Below are 27,154 nucleotides of genomic sequence, written 5' to 3' on the forward strand. Positions count from 1 at the left end.
TAAATAAACTGAAGAAAATTTTTTAAAAGAATTACAAGCAGAATTAGCAATAGTAAAAAAACAAAACTGCAATATATACACTACAAAAAAATACATACACAAAAATACGAAAGTTTGACTAAACTTTCAATGTCAAAATGATAGAAATATAAGTGCTTAAGTTCTTAAAATGATAATAAAACATTAATTCATGTAGGTCTCATTCCAGTAATTATATTTCCTATTTTAAAATCTTTAAGTGGAATTGGTCAAATGAACAATAGGCCACTTCATTCATTAGGTACTAAATACTATCCAATCTATTCCCAACATCATCTTTATCTACTGTATTCCAAACAACCATTCCCAACAAGCTACTAATTACTTAAGAACACGTACATTCAGCAATAAGTTACCAAAGATGTGCTAAGATACCCATATTATTATCAAATAATAAACTATGTTATTACAAAACGTTCTCATAAATCAATCCAAACACCTCCTAAGGTTTCCTTTGAATGTTGAGTAGAGTTGTTCTGATTTTTGCCGTAAGTAGATTCTTATTCAAGAAAAGCAAAATTGGGGCCAGTTAGCTCAGTTGATTAGAGCTCGATGCTCTTAACTACAGGGTTGCCGGTTCGATCCCTACATGGGCCACTGTGAGGTGCACCCGCCACAACTAAACTGAAACAACTACTTGACTTGGAGCTGATGGGTACTGGAAAAACATACTTAAAATAAATAAAAGTTAAAAAAAAGACGAAGAAAAATCGAAGGACTTACTGCCATTCTTTCAGCTGTGAGCCACTCTTCCTCCTCAGGGTTACCATGCCGATGAGTATAGTATGATACACTAGATATCACCTTATTAACTTCATTCAGTGCATTCATCTTTCCATTGAAAGAAGAAATTTGTAATAATCTGCAACAGAAATTCAGTGTTAAGTGTGATTCTAAACGTTCACATTAAGTATTTTAAGAGGTAAATAACTTACCTAAGTATCATTTTTAACCTAAATATTTCTAAATTTTTTACAGTTTCTTCTTGTCCTGGAACCCTTGAAGCTAAATTCTTCAAAGATTTAATAATCATTGAAAGGGCATCATTTTTGGCTTCATTCTTTGCTTCTTTTTTCAGTTCTTCATCAGTTAAGTTTTCCAAAAACTGTGGAACCATTTCTATAACTGGAAGAAAGTATTTCTTCACAGTATGAAGAGTGAGAAACTCATAGCACTGCCCAAAGGGTCTGAAAAATAAAAAAAGGCAAAAAGCTCTTATAATACCTGATTCCTTACAATCAACTAGGACTGAACTCAGACTATTTATATTACTTTAAAAATCCAAGTTAGCAGTTAAAGAAACCATACTTGAAAAAAGAAACTCAATTTTTATCTAGCAATTTCTATAATGCACTGAAGATTCATTTTAAAACATAACTTACTTAATAAGGGCTGCAATTATTTGAACATTTAATGCTGTTCCATTAATAAAACGATCATGCAAAATCTGGAACCCATTTAAAGTGCCGAATTTGTTGAGAAGATCCACTAGCCAACCCTGCAATACAGTTAATGAAGAAAGTTAACTTCCTGCTTTTAGCGGGGGAAAAGTACTATCTGAAGTAATTTCTTGATTGAAAAATACTAGAAACAGGAAATTCAATAAAATTATGTAAAACCATCTTAGAAAAAAAGTACACAACATATTGCATATTGTTCAGAGTAACCCTGTCCGAGAGAGAAGCCTAAGAAGCCATGCAGATTACGATCACGAGGGCACAGCTGTTTGTTCATACCAACATAGCCGGTGAACAGAAATTAGAAGCCATACTCCTATTTCAGAGATCATATGAGAATACCTTCTTATTTGAAAATATAATTTTCAAAATTTAAGGGGATAAAAAGTCTATTAAAAAGAAACAACTGAAAAAAGACATTCAGTAATTAAGATGTTTGGATTCATTTTGTAATAGTTAACTAACTCCTGGTATTTTATCTGTTGTTCCTAAGTAGAACATGTGGGTTAGTGCTTTTGCTTACTCATGTGAATACACCCATTTCTCATCTTAGAGGTACCAGGATGCAATAGTATGGACTGTTTCAACTGCTCCCCCAAGGAAAGCAGTAACTCAAAGTACAATGCAACTGGGATAGGCAACAATTTGTGTAGTTAAAAGCATGCTTACACTGTAAAAACTTAAAATGAATTAAAACATTATGTAAGAATCAAATCTACCTAAAAATGGATGTGTACAAGACAAGCTTTTATACCTTGCCTTCTCTTTAGGCCACATTTTAGAAGCCACCGAGGAAATAAGAAGAGGTGGTTTTCACTACAAAGCCTGAAGCCAAAATAATTTCTACAAATATTTAAAAACAAAAACAAAAAGACAGGTCTAGGACCAAAAAAATGCTAAGTAAAAGGTAATATGATAGCTGGGGGGGATAGGTTTGATTTGATTTTTGTGACAATCTTCAACCACTAAATTTTCTAATAAATCAACTATCATATTTCTATAAGTTCATTACAATTATTTTCCTACCTTTCCATTTGGTGTTAAAAAGCTAATTCAAAACCATTCATTCATTCATTCATTCATTCATTCATTCATTCATTCATTCATTCATTCATTCACCAGGTCCCTTTTGGCATTCAGCAATTCTAAGAAAGTATGTACTCATTATGTAATGTACTTTTATTTCTCCAGTGACTGAAATGCGACTGTTAGGATGATATACTCAATAATTATGTACAATATAGTTTAAAAAGTATTATGTACACTAAGTAAAGAATTAGTCAAAAGGTAATCTTCCCACGTTTTCAGCTGCAATGTATGTTTAAGCAATTAGGAACACTCAGTAATTATTAATACTCAAGAAGAGCTAGGCTTCAAAGAAAGGTACCAAAAATATCTTCAACCAAAACCCATCTTAAATCAAGTTGTTCCCCATGAGTCTCTTATAGATTATACAGATTATTACTGACCTATACAGGAAAAAAATAAAGTACAATAATGAGATACAGGTATATGTTGGAGATCACCATCATTTTGATATTAATTTGATTTACTCAAGAAAAAATAAGCCTGAAGTGGCAACAATATGAGCTTTGGTCAATGTCAGAAACTATCTCAGCTCTAAATCCAACACATTTTGATGATTTCCACTTTTAACAGAATAAACCAGGCATTGTATGCATAAATTGAAATTTTCCTGGCTGATTTTTCCTTTTTATAAGGCCAACATTAAAAAAATCTCTCCCGAAATTCCAGAACTATATATTGTTAGTTACAATATTTATTTAAAATTATAGTTCAGGGATACTTTTTAAAGTGTATACTCACTGTTTATGCTGGTATAAAAATTTATATTGGAGAACTTTTACATTTATGTATACTATGTATTTTATTGACAGTTACACGTTTTACTGTTTTGATTTCATTTATAATTTTTGTAATTTTACTTTTATGATACATTACTAGATAGACACTTACAGGATATACCTGATTTTGGAGTCAAAATTTTGGAATGTCTAAAATGATTGTGGCCTTGGTCAAAGTAGTAATCTTCTACCCTTACATAAAAGGAAAAATATGATGTTTCATACTAACCCAAATTATCACTATTTCCCAAGAGGCTGGACAGAAGACAGTGGAAACTATTTTCATAAAGAAAGCTTAAAAAATCCAAAACGATTTTGTCAATTATACCTCAATAAAGCTGAATAATCCAAAACACAAAACAATGCAGAATCCCTTTAAGAGTAATACGAAATTATCCTTCCCCTCATTAATAGGAGGTTCAGATCATTTAAAGTTCTGTGGCACAGCAAAACAACTGTAATATTTAATTTTGAAAATAACAAACCAACACACTTTTGGTGATCGAGGATCTGGAGAACGAGCAAAGAGCTCATCTTCAGGCAACTGAACACTTGAGGAAACAGGTTCACAAGGACGTGTACCATTGTAGATATGGAATTTGCAATGAGGATTTAAGGCCATGGAGAGAAGTTCTAGAAGTGGAAACCAGTCTTGGGACAACTTGGCCACACATAGCTCCACCAGGCGATGAGTATTGTTGATAATACACCTCTGTTATATAAGGGGGAAAGGTAATTTATAAGATCAAAACATTGCAATTCCAAACAGAAATATTTTCCAATCTTAATTAAATCTTAATGATCTCTCCATTTTTCTATATTGATCATTTGGATTATGTTGAATTTCACTAACTGGGATCAAACTGATAAATCAAAACAAAAAAAAAAGGCAAATTAGCATTCACTTTATAATTTATATAGTAACCACTTTCAAAGGCCATTTGTTATGGCTTACAAAATGAAGACAGCAATGTTCTATGTCCACAGGCAAGATGCAAATTACCCATGTTCTGTCTTTGGAATTTGTATACTAGAGGCAGCAAATCTAAAATCTAAACAATATATAAATTATCCAAGATGAAGTAGATCTGCTAAGCCTCAATGCAAAAAGTCTGACACCACTTCCAGAGTTTCCATTTCTATACTTATAGTACATTTTCCTAGAATGAAGGTGTTTGTAGAGATTTGTGTTTGCTTCTGCCAGTTACTTGGCAACACCCGAGACCATTTTAAATTCTCCATTTGAGGATTTTTGTGTATCACAACTATAATTTCAATTCAGACTACCAAACTGAACAGAATCTTGTGGTTTCAAGTTTCCGATTTTTTTCCCTTTACCAGATGCCAAGGTTCAGGAATGCAGGTTTCTCTGCCTTTTCTGTATGGTAAGTTTATTTCTTGACATTAACCCTTCGTGTTCCAGATATTAGATTATCCTTCTTGGGTTTCTTTTCCTTAGTGATACAAAAAATGAGTGAGTGGTGCATCTCACAACTGACAGCATCATATTTTCAATGCAATGTGGTGGCTTGCCTAAGGTCACAAGGCACTTGAGAAGCCAGGAGACAGATTAAACCTAAGTTTTTTAACTCTAAATCTCACACTCATCCTAAATGATCATGCTTCCTTCAACAGAAATTATAAATTATAAAGTATTTTAAGTTTCTCATTTTGAACGTTTTAAATTCAATTAATGGATCAAATACATATATATATAGTGTGTGTGTCTGAGAGACAGAGAGAGAGAGAGAGAGAACACTCACATATATCACAATGTAAATCTAATTTTTTAAAGTCAAATGCAAGACTCACATGAATTTCAAACTTCCAGCCACTCACTGCCTCATCTGTAAGGATTTTAGTGAATGATATTGTTAGTCCATCTCGAAAAAATCGCTGACATGCTTCGCTTTTAACATCAAGGCCTAAGAAAAGAGGAGATTTAAATATTAATATAAACAAAGTATTTCTCTGGTTGTCTTACAATGTCCAATTATATGATAAAAGTCAATAATTGCAAACTATTTACTGATATCTGATAAATGCAGACTAGCTTTGGGAAAAAAACTTATTTATCTAAGAGGTCGAAAGGTAACTTAAATATATTACAAGTATTATCAAAGTTCCTATGTGCCAAAAAGATATCTGATTCAGAAACAAAAATAATCTTCAATGAATTTCAAAAATACTTAACTGCATAAACTACACTAAACCCAGTAATATAACGATGAATTGAAAATATTTCAAATTATAACACTGGACTGTAAACACAAAATGGTTATCAGTACCACGTGATACGGAATCTAAATACTCACTTCACAGCATTTTTAGCCTCTGAAAGTAAACCTTAAACAATGACATCTCACAATTATTTTCAAAATCTTATTTTGATTATAAATTATCCATTTGACATCAATATCCTTTTTTCAACTTTTTTTATCAAGGGCCATATGCGGTAAAATATACAAACAGCCGGGCCACTCACTTGAGGTGAAGTACGTATTGCCTCACCTGGTTTATTTAAGTAAACTAAATATATTTTTGGAATTTGCTGCAGGCTGCAGTTGGCCCGTGGGCCGCAGTTTGGACACCCCTGCCTTATACTATTCTATATAAGTGCTTCCTTGAATAAATTGTCTTCCTTATTAGTCTCTTTCACTAAGTATCTAGGCTTCTTTACAGCTTCACTTAATTTCATCTTCAGAAAGTCAACAGTCATGTGTCCCCAAAGAAAATCTTTAACTCAATGATAAAATGAAAAGCTAATCAACTTCTACATAAACTATTATTTGATTTTGATTATACAAAGATGACATTTAAAACCCAGTACTGTACTTAAAAAAATACAAACCTCCCCTGAAATAAACCAGGGTCCCAGAAAAAAAATAGGGATGGGGGAGATACATGTCCAGTGAATGTCAAGATTTTTCACCTATCATCGTATAGTCAGGACCTAGAACATGCCTAGGACAGAAGTCTTTTGGCTGAATCGATGACTAAATATATAAATGAACAAAAGAATTTGCACAGTGGAAAATAACTGTAATCTAATAATGCATTTTCATTATTTTGTTATTTAAGCAAGGTACTAAAAATATTAACTTTTACAATTTTCAATTGTGATAATGCCTATTGATAATTAGAACACATTAATGGCTACCCTATTTCAGAAACTGAAATGTTACTGCCATTTATTTCAATCAAAAATGAAGAGAGACTACTACAATAGTAGTCCTTTGATAAGGAGAATTCAACCGCACCCAAAGTAGACCAAGCCATTGAAAAAAATGATTAATTCCAACCTTAAGCTTTTACTTCTAGACAACGGAGTAAAAAACACCAGATTCTTTTTCATCGGCTTATTTTAAAAAAAAAGGACCTCATCTTTCAAATTTTTCCTTATAGAGAAAAAATCAAATGTTTTCTATTTAAAAAAATCAATGTGTAGAGTTGACTATAAACATGCATATACACAAAACTTATGTGTAACTTCAGAGAACTTACAAACACCCTTGAAGGCTACCCCCAAAGGATACGCACCCTTGCTCTAGGTATATATCATCAGCCTCATCAAGAAATTTTAGTTAGATGTTCTAGTCCAGAAACATACACTAAGTGTTTATAAGAGAGGGAAATCAAGTCTTCAGAGATGAAGTGACAGTATATCTCGTAGCATGCACTATGGAAAGCGTAACATCTAAACTTACCTTTTTTACTAAGATCAATAGCAGCTTCTAAAAGCACTTCTAATTCCCCTTTCGGCAAAACTGGAACCACCCATCGAGGCCTAAGGGTTTCAAAAATATAAAAAGATGTTTACTGGATGTACACTAAGGGGCCCTGTAAATGAGTTAGTAATTGTAATTACTTACCTCACCAGGAAAATACTAAATATTAAAATAACATTAAAATATTAAAACAACAAGATTGGCAGAATTATTTGCTTTGTGAGACTAAGCACCATCTGTTGTCTTTACAATGTTTTTAAGGAATTGTCAAACAAAAGATACAGCTATGAGAGAGGGAATAACAGAATACGAAACTACTCTAATAACCAAATATCAATTAAATTGATAACCAATTGTTCGAGTTCACAGGAAAGTGCTCTTACAGGATTCAGGTTAGAGGAGATGTGATGAACCACTGAGCTGTCTTCCATTTCCTCACAAAGGAGAAAATACGCAGGTGGCAAATGACTGACTTCTGCCTCCATTCATCAAGTTTTACCCAAGGTTAAGTGAAACCTATTGTCTCCAAATCTCTATGCCTCCACAGGTCACCCCTTCCCTCAAACAAGGATGTAGGAAACACCTACGTGGTGATTTTTCTTATGCCAGTGGCAGCCCAAACCACCGAGGAGTTCATCCTTTATCTACCCCTGCCTCCTCACCACCAAACTCACCCAAGGCTCCCAAAATTCCCGATGGACAAAAAGTGCTCCATGAACACATAATCTATTAGAAACAAATGCATACCACCTTTGTCTTTATTTTAATTTACATAAAAAATACCATTTGTATTTCTGTTCCAGAGGATTTGCAATTTTGTTCTCAAGTCTGTATAAGAAGCATACTTTACTTAGATTCGCCAATCACCAGACAAATACCGAAAAGCAACAATACAACCTCCTGCTATGATGCCTTTGTACAGAGAATGGTCAGGGACATTACAAACTTCGTACATATTTTTGACTATAATTCATTGTACACTAGTACTATAGGCATCTGCCAGAATCACATTTAATGCGTTCTTTCAAATCTACCATTAAAAACAGTGAGTTAAATATATATTAATAGGAAAAATATTCAAGATCAAGTGAGGAAAGCAAATTACAAAATACTACAGCTAGAATCCCGTATCTGTAGAAAAATCCATACTAAACACAAAAATAATCTTGAAGACTATACTCCTGACTGTTAATTTTTGGTTGGGATGTGTGTACATAAGGAGGAAATTACAGACAGCTTTATCAACATATTTCTGTTTAACAATGCATAAATTATATTACTTACGTAATCAGAGTTTTTTTTTTAAAAGGCACAGGGCTTCTATTTCCCCCGCCATTATATATGCAGTAGTGTTAACTGATTTTTAGAAAATGAAATACAACAACAAAAAAACTTAGTATAAGTGTATTTTCCTTACTTTCCTTTTTGGAGTTGGGGGGTGTCACACCTCCCTAGCACTCACTTGTTGAGCCCACAGCCTGGTGAAGATCAAAGTCATGGGGGGAGGTCCCCCAATATGCTCTTCTCCTTATCTTCTTTAAATCTTTTTCTTCCCTAGCACACAAGCTTGAATTTTCATTCTCTGAGTCTTCTTCCAAATAACTGGGGGGCTGGGTGGGTTTGGGGGATGTGTTTGTATAAGTATGAAAAATTATCCTCTAAACTGCCCCCCGAGATGAAGATCAAGAGAAACAGTTGCAATGGTTAAATGCCTCAGACGAGTTAGGGGTTCACAAGGGGTAAACTCTAATCTCCTCATGACCCGGTTTACCTCAGGGCCAAGCAAGAATTATTCAAGCCATCCAGCAACCCTAGCAACCAACATACCAGTAAGAAAAAAAAATCCTCATAAACTCTCAAAAGGGGAAACCACACATACGATTCTAATTCACAAACACACCACCTATGGTTATCACCATTAATCTGAAAACTTTACTGATACCGTAACTCCCTTTCATGTTTAAAATCCAGTGAGAAGCATGGGTTACTTGACAATGGCTAAGATGTTAAGGCTATTACCGAGGCAGTGTGGGTACTGTGACATTCCTGCTTTCTCTTTTTCTTTTCCACTACCAATCACTATGCTGAGAAACTTGGTGGCTTTCCCATATTATCACACACATTGGAAAACAAAACAACATCAGCTCACCTATTGATCATGTCATCCAACTTTGCCAGGTCAGTATGTGGAAATGCAGGTTCCTCATCTTCAACCTGTGGTGGAGCATCACCTTGACCTTGTTCATCTGGGGGAGTTGCCGGGGAATTTTCATTGGAAGAATCAGGCGATGAAGTCTTAAATTAAAAATCAGATATTCTAGATTTAGGTTTCTATAACATATGCACAACATCCAATGATTCAAACACCAATACAGTTTAGGAGAAAATAATGTAAATTTTTAAAGATATGATCATTGTAAGCTTATGACGTTTCAGGCAGTCTCTGTGACACTGTTTTAAAATAACTTCATTTAATTCTCAACAGCATAAGGAAGTATCTTGCCACTTAATACATGAAAAAACTCAGGCAATAAATAATTAGTCCAATGTTACACAGCTCCAACTCTGTGGTCAGGATTTGAATCCAGGTCTAATTTTAAAGTCTGTATTCGTAAGCGCAACATAAACTGCATCTCTGCTTACATTTCCTATCATGAGCCTTGCCATGATCAAAATGATACAGACAGGAAACATCACATTTTACAGATTAAAAAGTTTGACTTTTAACTTTTATTTTTTAATTTGAAGGAGAGAAAAATAAATTTTATTCTGCAATTTCCTTAGGCTCAAAGCATTATCCAAACAATTATTAAAACTTCACAATTGTGGTTTCTAAATAAGTCACATCATTTTCAACTATATGGCTAACTTCATTCTTTCATTCTTCCCTTTTAGCAAGTCTTTATCTTTTCCCTTAATTTAGCTGTGTGTATTTTCACAACTAAATAAATTTTTATTACCCTTAATCCTTAATTTCAAAAGAAGATGGTATTTTCACTTTCAAATTAAAACCAAACTAAATTTTAAGTTGATTTTTACTCATCTGTTCTTGAATTTTATACCCACTGTAGGTGACAGCCCTTTTAGAGGAGAGGGCCCCTTAGCCCTATCATTTCAGCACCTATTGAACAGTTACGTAAGTACACGCTTGTACTGGAGACAGCTGGTACACCACTATTACTATGTTCTAAGAGACAAAGTTTATATACGAATTCATAGAGCCAATTTGCAACTAAATAGTGAGCTGTTATACTTAAGATGGTGAACACTGTGCATATGCTCTAGAGGCAGTCTCAAGGCAAAATAATCTACTGCATAGAATTTAAGTGTTAGAAGCCCAACAGAAATATTTGCATTTGAAATATGTAACTTAGGAAGTCTGCTTTATCATTTTTTAAAAAGTCCTTTTCCCCCAGTATTTATGTATTATATACATGCTCATAAAAACCGTAGAGAAAAATAACAATTACAACACTTGTAATACCACACCAACAGATAAGCACCAATAACTTTTTAAAATTATTTCCTTATAATCTTTGTTCTGAGCCCAAAAACCCCCCATGTATATATGTATAAATTTTCAATAAAATTATGATTTTACCTGCTTAAGCTTATGCCCTTTTCTACGCATCAATTTAAGTATCCTCCCAGATCATTAATAATCTTTTATAGAAAGTTGATTAGTACCAATATAGTATTAAATAAATTAAACGAATTAAGGGACATTTGGTATTTTGCAATTTTTATTGCCAACATAAACAGAGCTGCAGTAAATCTTTTTATATATAAATCTTTGTGTTGAACTTCAATTTTTCCTTAGGATAGGATCCTGGAAATATAATTACTACAATAGTATAAACTATTTATTTTGGGGCTAGTGACACATATATTGCCAAGTTCCATTCCAGGAAGTTTGAACCATGCCAGCAATAGTACCCAAAAAGTGTTCACCTATAGTGCCTTTGTTAAAGCTGTTTCATTTATTACCGAGTTTTACTACATATTAGAGCCTAAAGTTCTGTCCTGTGGAAACACCCTTTAAAAAAAAGTTATATGTTAAGTGAAACAATCTGATTGATTTTAGAAATCCTTTTATGCCAATATGTAAACAGCATATTCCAAAAGAAAGTTTGGCAGTAATTAATGCTATGGTTGTTTCTTCTTGGTCCAATAGTGTCAAATCTTGTGAAATAACTAAAATTCTAACATTACGTAGAGAAGGGGCAGCCGGATGGCTAGTTGGTTAGAGTGCGAGCTCTGAACAACAAGGGTGCCGGTTCAATTCCCGCATGGGATGGTGGGCTGTGCCCCCTGCAACTAAAGATTGAAAACGGCAACTGGACTTGGAGCTGAGCTGCGCCCTCCACAACTAGATTAAAGGACAACGACGACGTGGTGCTGATGGGCCCTGGAGAAACACATTGTTACCCAATTAAAAAGAAAAAAAAAGTAATTAAAAAAAGGAAAGAATTAGTGTTAGAAAAAAGTAGAGAATAAGAAAGTGAAAGAGGAGGGACTCTACAAGACAGTTAATAATGTGATTTACTTTGTTCCTTTGTTGTTTAAATTACCAGCCATTCATCTTCCAAAATGTAAAGAGCTATTAGAAGAGAAAATAATGTAGGTGGCATAATATTAAGCTGAATATCACAAACCCAAGAGCTCTAAGAATTATCAAGTACATCTTAAATAAAAGTAAGGTTAGAGTAAAGGTTTAATTTTGTCTACAGCCATGCAAGCCCCAAATATCCATGCACAACGCAGGTATGAACCAGAAAAAAAGAGAGCAAAGATACTAGAACTTTAATACTAGCTCCTAGTTTAAAAATAGAAACTTCTGGCATCCAACCTTTGACTATGTTTAAAGAAACCTGAATACTGGCTAACAAATTTATGACACAGGAAAAACTTAACTCTGTCCAAGACCTGTGACCATATATACTTAAGTACTTTTATGTCTTAAAAGTGGGAACTAGAGAGAAAAAGAAATAAAGTTGACACGTTTATTTGGGAAAAAATTCAAAACCTGACTTGCTCACTTCTTCAAATTAGCAGAGGGAGAGAAAAAAAGGGAAGGAAGGAAGAAGGGAGGGAGGAAGAGCGCATACTGGTAATAGAGAGTAATCTTTTATAGCTGAACACTAAGACCTTATCCTCAAATGACAAATACGATGATACATCCTACAATTACCATAATTTTGCCTAAAAACTTATCTATACAGAATTCTACAATAAGCATGTACCAACTATAAGCAGCATGCTTGTGATTCATGCGCATATCACAAGTTTTAATGCTTGTCTTATTTGGTTTACTATTTCACAGTACAAAACTGTATACATTAGAAAAGAAGGCTGAAAATCAATTATCTAAACTTCCATTTCAAGAAATGAGAAAAGCAACAGTAATCCAAATCCAGAGGAAGTAAAAGGAACAAAAAGATAAGGGAAAAGCACACGTGGGGGGGGGGGGCGGGCGGCAGGATACAGAATTAAAGGCAGAAGTTAGTTTGGGGGCAAGTTTAATGAAACTGATAAATCCCTAGGAAAGAGTGATCAGAAGAGAACACAAATTAGCAGTGTCAGAAGTGAAAAAGCAGATACTACCACAGACTATAAGACATTAAAAGATAATAAAAAAGATATAAACAACTTAACTAGATGAAATAGACAAATTCCTTGAAAAACAATTTACCGACGTACACACAGAAAATTCCCATTAATTGAAAAAAAAAAAAAAAAGCTGGATCTGCGATCAAAACCTTTCCACAAATAAAACCCAAGGCCTTATGTTCTCACCAGTAAAATCTTCCATACGATTAATCAAGAAGTAATAGGAATCTTAAGCAAATTCATCCAGAGAATATAAAAATAATACCACCCTGTGAGTTGAGACCAGCATAAAATCTTGTTACCAGAAAGATGAAATAGTGCCATTTGCGAAAACATGGATGGAACTTGAGATTATAATGCTAAGCAAAGTAAGTCAGACAGAAAAAACAGAGAATCATATGATTTCACTGATATGTGGGATATAAAACTGAAAACAACAAAGGAACAAGACAAACAAATGAAGAAACAAAAACTCATAGACACATACAATAGCTTAGTGGTTACCAGAGGGTAAGGGGGGAGGGAGGGTGGGAGATGAGGGTAAAGGGGATCAAATATATGGTGATGGAAGGAGAACTGACTCTGGGTGGTGAACACACAATGGGATTTATAGATGATGTAATACAGAATTGTACACCTGAAATCTACGTAATTTTACTAATTGTCACCCCAATAAACTTTAATCAAAAAAATAAATAAATAAAAATAAAGTAAAATCTTGATACCAAAATCTATTTTAAGTTCTTTGCAAACATTTCACTTGATACTCTTAACACTATGAAACAGTTATGTCCATTTTACAGATGAAAAACTGAGGCTTAGAGGTTACATAATTGACCCAGTCGTAAAGCTAGCATGGTGCAAAGCTGAAATCTGAACACAAGCAATGACTTTAGTCCATGCCTCTAACCATAGGCTCCAGAATTGACAGAGGGCTTAAACACTTCATTTTAATGACTAACAGTATAAGACACCCGAAAAAGAAGGGCCTCAAGCATCACCATCTGTAACACTTGAGCTTTCTTGTTACTGTTTAAGACAGTAACATACTTCTCTTAACTAAGTTTTATGGTTTTTCACAAATTATTCAAAACATGCTCCATTCTTTAAGTATCCCATAGCAGACATACCAATGAAGCTTTAACTAGTATTTGAAACGTCCTACCTGATTCTGTTGAGGGGGGGGCTGAGACTGTCCGTCAGGAGCCTGGCCCTGGTTGTCATTCCCTCCTACTGGAGAGCCACGAGTCGTGGCTGTCATACTCGACACAGGGCAGATCTTTGCAATTTTGTCTGCTTATGTAGTTGTTTTGAGAAAAGAAATTATAGTCCACTTATAGAAGATGAAGTACCAGCATTTGTCAGTCTTAAAAAGCTCCAATTCAAGAATAAACCATCTTGCAGAGACCATTGCATAACCTACAAGTAGAAGGGGAAAAAGTACATTTGTTTTAGATACAAAAAACATGAATTAAGAAACTGTTCAAATTTAATATTACCAATGAGTCTAGGAAAGAGGAGGCTATATAAATGAGATGGCAAAGTGAAAAGCTAAAGTTTCATTAATACTATATTCAGCTTAATAAACTGATAACGGTACGTCAGCTGTTATATCAAGAAAACACAAAAGTATAGTATCTTATATTTCAGTTTTCTCCTGAGATTCCAAAGGCTTTACACCAAGGTACTTACCGTGTTTCCCCAAAAATAAGACCTAGCCGGACAATCAGCTCTCGTGAGTCTTTTGGAGCAAAAATGAATATAAGACGTAGTATAATATTATATTATTATATTATACCCAGTGTTATAGTAAAATTAAGACCGGGTCTTATATTCATTTTTGCTCCAAAAGACGCATTAGAGCTGATTGTCTGGCTAGGTCTTATTTTCAGGGAAACACAGCAGTTACCTTTTTCATTCAATTATGGAATGGCAGAAACTGTCTTCAATTTGCTAATGCCTTAAATACATTGTAAAAACGTATACACTCAAAACATAAACCAAGGTAATAAAATCTGATGTTTAAAAACACTTCAAGAATGATTGCACAACTAACATTCATCACTGGTACTAGGGCATTATAAATGGTTTTTAAATAAGCTTACAAATGGTTTTAACAGAAACTTTGTTTTATTAGTTTCAGGTATACAAAGCAACGTACTAGTTAGACATTTACACCCCTCACAAAGTGTAACCCCTCTCCCCCAAGCTATTACCCTTCTAGCATCTTATGTAGCTGTTATAATACTTAACAGAAACGTTAAAACTTTGGGGGAATTTTTCTTTAGAGAGGGTTCAAACTACATACTACTACTCCAATACAATTGAATTTGTCAAGTGACCTTGACTTTCCACTTTTGGCAAGGTTTTGGCCACAGGTACTCCCACAGCTACAGACCCCAACTGTTTATAATAACGGAAGTCTTTGCTACCTGACAAAGGTGTATAGGGGAATGCCACCAAACTCTCAATTCTATGTTCATTCGACCAATGGGTCTCGTTCTTAGCTGCCTAGTAAAATCATCTGAGGTGCTTTAAAAAAACACTGATGTCCAAACCTCTCGAGACTGAATGAATTACAATATATTTCAGTGAAGCCTAGGCATCAGTACTTCTCAGAAAACCTCCCCCACAGATTGGTTCTAATGTACCAAGAGATTGAGAACCTGAGCTTATTGGTTATAGGTATGTATTTTGTCATAAGTAAGGTGATCCCACTTCCCATTTACTCCAGAATAGTCCAATGTTTACCTCGAATTTAAATATAATCATTTAACCCAGAGATGGGGTTCTAATGAGATTGTTTCACTTGTCAATTGGCATAACAAAAAGTTTAAGACTGATAATATCAAGTACTGATGAGGTTAAAAACAGACAGAAAAATCTTTCATAGGTAAAGTGGAAAAACAAAAGATTACATGATTGAGCAGCCTCTCTTTTGCTTGTTTTCCATTTTTATATACCCTACATTACAAAAAGTTTTATGTGACTAAACAATTCAAAAAAACCTGAAGAAACTCACCTATCATTTTCTTTGCTATTCTGGGTCTGCTGGCAATTATTTGAACATTTTTTCTTACCACTCCAAACATCAGCTAACCAATTTAACTTCATTTTTCTCTACTTCAAATTTGCTCCAAATCTCTTCCTTTTGTCCCCCAACCTGGGCTCATAATCCCGAATGGGTGATGCCTCAAACTTTTCCTACACACCACGTTCTTAGCCTATAAATATGCTTGAAACTTCCTTACTGAAAAATCACCAATCTCTGCCCTTCCCTTCCTCCAAAAATCTTAAGAATGTCTCTGCCTCCCCTTTCACTTCTTCCATTCTCTTCTCTCATCATCCGCTGTGTTTAAACTACCAAAATTGCTTTAACCTAGTTGGTCTTAACTGAGGTCTATAGATGGTTTGAAGAAGATTAACTCCCCTAAAATTGCATGCAGCGCTTTGTGAACATGTACATTTGATGGGGGGAGGACGGGACGGTCTGGTCTACACATCAACACTCTACCAATTGACAAATCAGTGACTGCTGCTTGCTGTTCATTCTGTTTCCCCTCTTCTCAGCATTAGACGGAATTGGCCGCCACGACCCCACCCTCCCTTCTTAAACCTCTGATCTTCCTTGGCTTATACAGTAACCCTGGACTCCAGCTTTCCTTTCCTTTCTACTTTTCAAAGTGGAGGGTAGGAGCTAGTAGTGATATCAGCGACGAGTAGTTCTGAACACTGAAACAGGTGAAAACATCACTAGACAGTTGACTCTACAAGTCTGGAATTCAAACAAACTTGGGAGTCTTGCATATGGAGCTCATCATTCATAAAAGGGTGGGAGAGATGGATTCGTTAGCATCACCCAGGAATCCCAATTAAGCACAACCTCCACTCCCTACCACTTCCTTCTGGGGGTGGGTGTCACAACATTGCGGGGGGGGGGGGGGAGTAGCAATAATATATTCCCAAGTGTAGGGCAAGTGGGGGGGAAGGGACCCTGAGGCACACCAAAATTAGAGTGGTATTTTTAAGGTAAATCTTTACAGTTCACACAGGATTTGTGATATTTTTCTATAAATTAGAAAACCAACGTTCTAAGAAGTGATTTGACCAAAGCACAGGTAGAAAGAAAGTTAACAAGTCTAGAATTCTACCATGCTGTCCACTGAACCAGTAGTATCTCTCTTTGAAAAGTCTTTCCAGGAAGCAACCCAAGGACAAATAAATGGATAAATAAAATGCAGTATATAAATACAATGAAATATTTAGCATTAAAAAGGAAATTCCGACACATGCTACAACATGGACAAAACCTTTAAGAGATTATGCAAAGTGAAATAAGCCAGTCACGAAGGGATAAATGTTCTATGATTCTACTTGTATGATGTACCCATACTCAATAGAGACAGAATGTAGAAAGGTTGTTCCAGGGGTTGGGGGAAAGGGAGTAATGGGGGATTATTGTTTAAAGCGTAGAGTTTCAGTTTGGGAAAATGACAAAGTTCTGGAGATGGATGGTGGTGATGGTTGTACAACAATGTGAATGTACTTAATGCCACTAGAACTGTACCTTTAAAAATGGTTTGAATGGTAAATTTTGTTATATATATTCCATCCCTCCCAAAATATATTTTTATATAAATAATTGACCATTTTGTTTGTTTTGTAGTCCTTTAACATTTGGAGATCACGTGAGTTAAAATAGCTTAAAATTAGCTTTCTGTGTTGTTTTATGTTCATCATCCTTCCATTTATATATATCCCAGGAACACTCCATCTATATAGACAAATCAAAAGTCAGGATAAATTATTCTAGACAGAAGTATTCCGTGGACAACTAAGGAACTATCCTTTTAAACAAAATAACTTTAAAGTAGGTGAATGAGAAAGGTGAGTGTGTAACCCCTCTCCGCAAACAAAATACCTTTCTCTCAGACCACACAACTAAATCATTTTCTATCGACAAAGCCTCAAGCTGCTTGCCATCCCTCTCTCTTATATTCTCACCTTTCTGTCCCTTGATTTCTCTGTTCCTTCTACCTCTGTCAAGTTCTCTACATTTCTAGATATCCAGTACCGCTGGGCAGGTACGTCAGATCTCAGCATAGCATACTCGGCTCTTCTGCTATTTTTAATAGCCATCTCTCTACCAACACATAAAAATTGACTATCTTTTCCTTTATATGCCAGGTTTAAAGATTAAGAGTAAGAAACAGATAATGGAGCAATCAAAACTAATTTCTGGACTCAAACACAAGTCTTGTTCAAATTCCCACCTCTGCCACTCAGAAGCTACATCTTTTATTTTTTAAGCAAAAAACCCCACAGTAAGTATTTCATTGTATGCTGCTGCCAGTGTGTATATAAAATAATTACCCTCATGAAGTAGAAATTCATGAAAATTCAGAGAGGCAAATGTCAAGGACTGACAAAAGCAGAAGTTTGTATATAGTATGGCACGTGTTATAGGGATAAGCTTTTTGTACGGGCTTCAGATTTAGCTCTCCTTTGACTATTCACTGGTTCGTGAAAAGTGGTTTAGAATACCTCCAAAGATTAGTTTTACTACAAAAAGGACAGACTTTCTGGGGTCTGAAGGAATTTGTACTTGAAGATACTCCAGTCAGCAGGGGTCATGTTGAGCATTCTGCAGACACAACTGTTTCATATCTGCAGCTGCCTGGGCAACCCTCACAGGTTGAGGTATTTTACGCACAGCGGTGACGCTGGAGGCACCATTCATGGCATAGCAAGAGCTTGGCAGATTCTTCGGTGATGGGCCCACAGGGCCAGTTGGCGGGGCCAGAGGCTGCCTATCTTAAAGACCAGTAACAACCATTCTCACAATTTTTTCAGGTCATTAAACTGAGATGATGCTATCCACAAAAATGCCACTAGTATTATTTTAATAAAAGTGTTTTGCAAGCACTAAGCACACAATAATTTTCAAAAAATGTAACTTTCTTGTCCCTCTTTATAATGTACTGTGCAGGGTTCTTGAATATTTGAGGAAAAAACTTGAATATTTTAAGATACAATTTCAAAAGGTTTGAATGGAAAGAAGTGATCCAAGATATGCTACAACTAGGTTATCCAGAACAACAATGCTACCTTTCTCAATAAATCCCATTTAATCCAAGTGGAGGAAACACACTGGATTCCCAAATGGGAATCACACTGCTTTAGTTGATTTAAAGAAGCAGTCTTAAGGTTCCAATAGGAGCCTGTTTTCCAAGTCACAGGAATTTAGGCACACCTAATTCCAGAGCTAGACCAAACTTTCTCCCGAGTCAAAGCAGCAGTATGCTGCATATAACTGAAAACTTCAGTAACTATTCAAATCATGTAAAATTTGACACAATTAACAACCACTTTCTATAGGAACACTCCAATTTAACAAATCACAATGTGAAAATTCACTGCATGAAGTTTTAAGCTTTACATAAAGCTGGAAAGTTTTATTTTCAGAAAAACAGTACAAGGATGCCTGTTCTACCCCTCCCCCTTCAATTCACACTTGACCAGAACGCATCTTGGATTTTCAGCAAAGCAGAATGCAAACAAAATGGCAATATTAGATTGCCTTTAGTACACACGGCACTCTTTTCATATTCAAACTTAGAACATCAACGTCGTCCAAAATGGAAAACGCACCCCCTTTACCTGGATCAAGATTGGCATTATGCTCTTTTAAATAACCTAGTAAGCAGCAAACCATTTATAGTTATTTTAAACTTTGCAGAACTGAATTTCTCTACTAGCTTTCAAATGGGAGGTCCCTCGTACCAGAGAAAACAGCAGGACAAAGAATGGTCCTTCTCTACCCAGTCATTATTCCATCTCTGCTCAAAAGTTCCCTATATTCTAGAATCTCTCTCCTTTCATACAACACGCTGAAACCCTCCACAATTCCATATATATACTAAAGAGTTCCTTCTCTTTGTAAATGTGCTGAGCATCTACAATGGGCCACAATTTGTTTTAAGCTAAGAGAACATGGCAGTGCACAGCAGGTAAATCTCTCTGCTCTTGTGGAATTAACCTTACAGACCGAGGACAGAGACGATAAACAAGCAACAGCAAGTCTGGCACTCCAACAAATTATTTCCTTTACTGAGCAGAAAAATGAGTTGAGTTTCTTAGAAAACAATTTGACAGACCATCCTTAAACTCATCCACGGAAATGATCTCAACTTGTGAATTTTACCTATTCTGGTTTTATGTATTAAAACCAAAGGAGAAAATTACTCAATTATTTTTCTTCCTTTCTAACGCCTTTTTATGTATGTCTGACATCCATAGCCCCGTTTTTTCCCTTCTTAAAAATACCTGACTCACCAGAGCTTAGAGACCTAACTGTGAAATACAAGCTGTGCTTTGTCTTCAAACACTAGAACTCACTACTTTTGCCAGACTACAAAATGAAAACTTTAAACAATTATTTTGTAATTAATACACTAGCATACAGAACTTAAATTATACTGATTTAAAATTTTAATGTGAAATGTGTGAATAAATTGTTCCATCTTTTTACAATCCAATATGAAGCATCTTTAAGTACTAAGCTTTATTTCAAAATAACCACTTTGGAGTATGAAAATATTTATTTTTAAGCCAATAGTACTTAAGACATTTTTGAATTTTAAATTGGAATTTCTATTTCTATGACAGATTCAATATGCTTAAAGGCAAAGTACGCATTGTTGTCTGGAAGAAAAGATATTCTATCTTACGCGGTAGTTTACCTACCACAACGTAGGAAATGACACACAAAGAGTATTACTGTGGGTTTGACACACTTCCATGGACACACAGAAACTGCCCAAAATGGTATGAAGCAGCACACAAAATAACAAAAGATAGTTATGTATAGACAATCTGAACATTATCCGGACTTCTAGGTTTTTTTAAATACCTTCTAAGAAAACACACTGAAATGTGAGTGGAAAATAATTATTGGGGGATAATCCTGACTCTAATTTTTAGATAACCTCATTTGCAAACATTGCTATTGTATTTGTTTTAACTAATTACTTAACAACTACTTACATTACTTGTAACACATCTCACAATTATATTCAGAAACTATGATCCATAACCACTCTAGGGGTAAGGCAAAACAGGTTTCAGCGGGTGGCCGGATGGCTCAGGTGGTTAAAGCGCGAGCTCTGAACTACAGGGTTGTGGTTCGATTCCCACATGGGCCAGTGAGCTGCGCCCTCCACAACTGGACTGAAGACAACGAGCTGCAGCTGGGCTTCCAGAGGGGCGGCCGGATGGCTGTTGGTTGGAGAGCGCCCCCTGCAACTAAGGACTGAGGATGGTGACTGGACTTGGAGCTGGGCTGCGCCCTCCACGCCTGAATTGGGGGATGGAGACTTGGAGCTGGTGGGCCCTGGAGAGGCATGCTGTTCCCCAATAAAACAAACAAACAAACAAAAAAGAAACCACCAAAAAAACCAAGATGAGGATGGGGGGTGGGAAGGGAGAGAAAAAGCGGAAGGGGGAGTGGGGGCGGGGGGGAACAGCTGCCAGCATTTATGCTATCCAAGGAATTATTTCTGTGGACTTGTGGGTCCATTCCATTCAAAGTTTCTCTGTGGCTCTACAATTCTGTATCCAATTACAACGTGTGGATTTTCTCCCCACACCAATCAATTCCCTGCAACACTAGCTGAGTGTCCTACAATTCAACTCAATTCTGACATTCTCTACTCGGATGGAGACAGCATCAGATCCCAGCTGGGCTCCGTCCCACAAGATGACCCTCTTCCCCAACTAAAGACGCTGATCGAGTCCAGGTTGTCACCTGTGCTGCTGACCGACTAGCTATAGATTGGAGGTTGTTCCAAGGATCCAGACTTGGGTTTGATTCATTCGCTAGAATGACTCACAGAACTCAGAAAAACATTCACTTACCACATCACCAGTTTATTATAAAAGGATGTAACTCAGAAACAGCCAGAAGGGAGAGATGCGTAAGGCAAGGTATGTGGAAAGAACAAGGAACCTCCATGCCCTCTCCAGGAGGGCCACTCTTCCCAAACTTCCATGTGTTCACCATCCTGGCAGCTATCTGCACTCTGTCCTTTTGGGTTTTTATGGCGGCTTCATTACCTAGGCACGATGAACTCACTCCTTGGCCACTAGCAATTGAACTCAATCTCTAGTCCTTCTCTCCTCCCCAGAGAGTTCCAACACTCCAATCACAAGGTTGGTTCCCTAGCAACCAGCCTCCATCCTTAGGACTTTCCAAGTCACTCATTAACATAACAAAAGACACCTTAATGGCTCTCACCACTTAGGAAATTCCAAGGGTTTTAGAAACTCTGCCAGGAACTAGGATAATGACCAAATATGCCCCAAAAAATATATACCCATTTTAAGAAAGGAAAAAACTGTATTAAAATTGTAATAGTCAATATATACCGGCAACAAAAGATGAATGCAAGTCGTGTGTATACATTTTGGCACCCCGGGTATACACTTATTATAAATCACATCATAGGCTCCCTTCCAGTTCCATCCCAATTTGTATATTATTCTAGAAAAGTTATGAGCACTTCTATGTCAGCACAATGGCAAATGCTTTATTTGTATAACCTCATTTAATCATCCGGATACCTATCCCATATGGCTATCACTAAAATTTAACAGACATAAACAGAAGCTAAAAGATTAACTATGTGAGCTTGTCCAACATGGCAGGTAGTACCATCTGTTAAGACTCCAAAGCTGCTGGCTCTTCCATTGTGCCATGAAGGTTCACTATAGCTCCCAATATACTGATGTTCTTCTCTCTGAATTCAAAGAGGAAGAATTAGGGGAAAAACAGGGTCAAGGACGAGGGATTGTTCTTTCTCTTAAAAGCATGGTTACTGTCAAGCCTGTAACCCATCCCTTCAATTATGTTTTATCTTTTTGCATTAGAAATGATCACTCAGTCTAATTAAAATGCAAACCATGCCATCAAAACCCTGCTTAAAAATCTTCAAAGATCAGGATAAAGACCAAAATACTTCTCTAACGGTCTACAAGCTCCATCAAAAACACCCAACTCCAGCCTCAACTTGCAACTACCCCACCCAAAGCTTGTTCCAAATCCAGTTTAATTTGCCTTCCTTCTCCTAGGTTCCTTCAAAGTGTACTTCGTCATGCTACCTCGGGGCCTTTGCACAGGCAGTCTGCTTAGTTTTGCCCACACTGATTCATCAGCTTTCAACCCTCCTGACAGAATTCCTCAAGTACAGCAGGTCCTCGAATAACCTTTCTGTGTAACGTTGATGATAATATAAACTCTTGTTTATATATAGAAATTAGCCTATGGTAAAACTGGATTTTGTTATACGTCATTTAGCTTAAAATCGCAGAACCCACCAACATTTAACTGAGGACTAACTGTATACATACTCTTATTCTGAGGCTCTCAGAGCCAGCTGCACCTTTCTTTCACAGCATCTGTGTGATCTCTCTCCCTACCAAAAAAATAAAAGCTTCATAAGGACAGAAGCTGTATGAACTTCGTTCATCACTAAATCCCAAAGATTCATTGCCACACAATAGGTAGGTGCTCAAACCTAAAATGGGGGCAATTAAAACAGAGTCAAACCCTCTCTTTTACTATTCTCATCAATTCCTCTTTTATGATGTGTCCCATGTTATCTTTTCAGTACTACACCTACACTCCAGGCTAGACTCCAATGTTAACAGCACTCTGGCTGGTCTCCACACTACCAATCTGTTCAGTATATTAATGCTAAATTAATCTCCCAACACTTTCAATCTCTAAAACAGTTCCTGGCTTTCTCCTCAACACCTTTTACGAAAGACCGGGTCTTATATTAAGTTTTGTTCCAAAAGACACATTAGAGCTGATGGTCCGGCTAGGTCTTATTTTGGGGGAAACACGGTACTTATTATCGTATTATTGACTATATTCCCTAGGCTTTACTTTATGTCCCTATGACTATTTTGTAACAACCAATTTGTATTTCTTAATACCTTCACCTTTCCCACCCTGTCCCTAAACCCCTTGCCATCTAGCACCCCAGTTAAGTCTAACAAGGTCATTTACAATCAGCCCTTATTTTCCTGTGGTCTCTCATTTCCCAATTTCAATACCATCACAACTTTTAAATAACAATTTACCTCAACATTTAAATAACAATTTTCTTATTAAAAGTGATTGTAATAGCTAACATTTGAGTGTTTTGTATCAGACACTACTATTCCAAGCAAGTTATATGTACACATTTATTTAATCCTCAGAACACGTTTATCGTTAATCCTGTTTCAGAAGTAAAGAAACCAGGGCAGAGTGAATGAAGTAGTCACGTAGAAGAGCCAGGATTTCAACCCAGGCAGTACAAAGCTCCAAGGGTCTACAGTTTTAACCACCATGCCATACATTAATGTTGAAAAATAACAAAAAAAAACCAAACTACCATTAATCTCATCATATCCCCACCCCCAAGATGAACTCTACCAAAATGTTTTTAATACAGAAACACTTTTTTTTTTTAAAGGAAACAGTGGAATAAAGTTAGAAATCAACTGAAGGAAATTTGAGAAATTCACAAATATGTGAAAATTAAACAGATTTATTTTGGCACAACAATCATATTCAAGCCACTTACTAAGTTCCTCAGTTGGTTTTCCTGATATAAAATCCTGCCATCTACAAATTATAAAAATTCTGAATTCTCCTTAAAGACAAAACAAAGGCAAGATCATGTCACTGAAATATACTGTAACACTTTGTTTTTTTAAATGTGTATATAAAATTCAAGAAATTTAGGCACACAAAAATATGAGACTAAAATAGCATACCTATGTACTCTGCTCCACAGCACTTACCTTAAGAAACAAATTACAAGTCCTCACAAACCACTACCTTGTAAATTATACAGCCCTACAAACAATAGGTATCCAAAACATCAATGAAAATTTAAGTGCTAAAAACATCAATATTCACGAAAATCTAGATTTATTTTCAAATCAATGATATGGAGATGGGGAGAGAGGAGAAAAATTGTAGTAGTATGGAATAAAAGAACCAAAAAAAGTGAGAAACAATGCTGCAGGGGTGCAGAGGTGACATACAAGTAACACTTAACATTGAATCTTTACCATGTGCCAGGTATAATTAAAAGCATCTTGATTAATTTATATAATACTTATAAGAATCCTAAGAGGTAAGTATTCATTATTACCATCTTACAGATGAGAAAAGCTGAGTTACATAGAGGTAATCTGATTAGGACAAAATAGCTAACAGAGGACAAAGCTACCAAATTTAGATTCTAAATCTAGACATCTTGGTAGCAACAGCTCTGCCATGTACATGCCCCTTGCCATTTTACATCACTGTTTTTTGTCTATTTCAGTGTTATAGGAGGAGACAACAGAGGGGAGAAATACAATGATTGAATCCTATTATGTGTGTTATTTTGCCAGCAGCAGCGTGGCATAAAACAAGTTTTACAACAAGAAATATGTGGATATAAATTTCTACTCTGGTACTTACTATGTAATCTTGTGCAGAGTTCTCAAACCTCTTTGGGACTCAGTTTCCTCACCTGAGGATACAAGGCTATGGCTGTGATGATTAAATGAGCAACAATTATCTTTCAATGCCAGAAGATGTCCAGTTAAGTATTAGTTACCCTTCCTCTCAAATAACATTCCATTGGAGGGGTGACACCTTAAAGACTATTTGTAATTTTGTACCAAGAATAGAACACGAATGCAGGTTTTGAAGTGAAAAATACTTGTTCAATATGAAGTCTGTTCTGCTACATAACACGTAGTTCGTAATTTTCACCTCAACACATAATGTGTTGCACCAAATAATAGCAGCTGAATGCAGCATGAGGGTGGGGGATAAAGTATGGATCTCAGTCATCAACTCAAAAATTCTTCTTGGTTCAGTCTGGCCAAATGTTCTGTTTTGGAAGTACTTACACTGTTCTCCCTGATCTTTGTGCATTTTATTTCAGCCTTGGGTCCCTAACTCAGTAACTTCAACCCTTCCCAATATGGGAGGATTCCATTAGGTTATCTTTTTTTAAAAAAACCACACACTATATTCTAGTCAAGAATTTAGGATCTTTTAATATGGGAGAATTCCATTAGATTACGTTAAAATAAAAACCTCCTAAATTTATTATAGTTTGTCAGGAATTTAGGATCTTTTAACTGTGCTCTTGATTTGAATTTTTATTGTTCTTGCTCTAATTACAAAGTTGCATAGCTTTTGAGTGATCGATTTGCTCTCAATCCTATTTTCCCCCTTAAATTCTGTTATTTTGGTGCGTGATTTTGCAGAACATGACGTTTTTCAGCAACTGCAATGTAACAGATACACCTGTAACAGATAATGTTTAATCTCTGAGTATTATTTTTTTTCTCTCACAAGGTGGTTAAGACCTTCAGGTTGTTAGGAAGCTTGAATGGGAAAATGCATTTAAAGTGCCATGCACAGGGAAGGCACCCAATAAATAGCAGGTGTTCTAACAAAGTGCTGGTGATTTCTCCCTTCAAAATGCTAATCAAATTATTATGCAGTTTTGACAATTCTTATTTTGAAACCTTCCTGGCTTCCTATGAATATGATCTCTGGATCAGTCCAGAAGGAAAGTGTTTTCACAACTATTATTACCAGGATTCTATGCTTCTGATATATATACCCTAATTGCTGAGGTTGACCTTTAAAATAAATGATCAGCCTTAACAGTGATACTAATATAGCTGCTTTATTATTCTATTGCATTAACACAGAATCCTACCGTATTTCAAAATTTTGTCATACTTTTCAAAGTTACAAAGATATCTGATCATATGTAATACAATTCATACTACAATATTATCAGAATTTATGCTGTCTCTAAAGAATAAGTGTCAATAGGGAGACTATCGACAGTAATAAAACATCAAAATTACTCAGTGTTATGAAACTATGTGTTGAGCAAAAGCATAAACAAATGAACCACTGTTTGGGTAGAAATATAAGTACATTTTTCATTTAATAAATAGGGGAAAACCTAGTAAATATGGACTTGGACTTGACGGCCCAGTTTCAACCATCTGACTCCCAGCACCAGATTTCTATCAATACTAAGCTGGCTCAAGTTTACCAATTCTGGTTCTAACTTAACAGAATTTTAAAACACCAATTTAAATTATTTTCTATTTTAATGCTGGTTAAATATATGCAAAAATTAAATTAGAATTAAACTCCTTATGCTTATTGCTCCTCTACAAATTTACAAACTAAATACTAACATAAATATTAGTATTAACATGAGATGGCTGCATGATTACTGACTGCTAAGGCATGGGTTCTTTTGAGTTTTGCATGGCTATCCTACCACCATCAAATGCCACATGGGAGACTGAGCTCTCCTACTTGAATTGCTACATCACTGTACAAATGGTGTGCTGTGACATCATTTGTCCC

The 27,154-nt window shown here is 35.7% G+C and overlaps 1 protein-coding gene and 1 pseudogene across 3 annotated transcripts in view; both read right to left on the minus strand.

Moving 5' to 3' along the window:
- Positions 1-27,154, minus strand: part of USP9X (ubiquitin specific peptidase 9 X-linked) — a 128,626-nt gene that overhangs the window by 78,344 nt on the left and 23,128 nt on the right. For all 3 annotated transcript variants that reach the window (XM_033099978.1, XM_033100752.1, XM_033099260.1), the window contains 8 exons: positions 13,865-14,118; positions 9,239-9,384; positions 7,069-7,148; positions 5,174-5,286; positions 3,855-4,073; positions 1,422-1,537; positions 975-1,226; positions 763-901 (listed from right to left, as the gene is read on the minus strand). In XM_033099978.1, coding sequence (XP_032955869.1) covers positions 763-901; positions 975-1,226; positions 1,422-1,537; positions 3,855-4,073; positions 5,174-5,286; positions 7,069-7,148; positions 9,239-9,384; positions 13,865-13,960 — 1,161 coding nt within the window. In that variant the 5' untranslated portion in view covers positions 13,961-14,118. The remainder of the gene's footprint in view (positions 1-762; positions 902-974; positions 1,227-1,421; positions 1,538-3,854; positions 4,074-5,173; positions 5,287-7,068; positions 7,149-9,238; positions 9,385-13,864; positions 14,119-27,154) is intronic.
- On the minus strand, positions 18,213-18,439 carry LOC117017490 (guanine nucleotide-binding protein G(I)/G(S)/G(O) subunit gamma-5-like; annotated as a pseudogene).

This window comes from Rhinolophus ferrumequinum, chromosome X, assembly GCF_004115265.2.
Source record: "Rhinolophus ferrumequinum isolate MPI-CBG mRhiFer1 chromosome X, mRhiFer1_v1.p, whole genome shotgun sequence".
NCBI classification, from domain to species: domain Eukaryota; kingdom Metazoa; phylum Chordata; class Mammalia; order Chiroptera; family Rhinolophidae; genus Rhinolophus; species Rhinolophus ferrumequinum.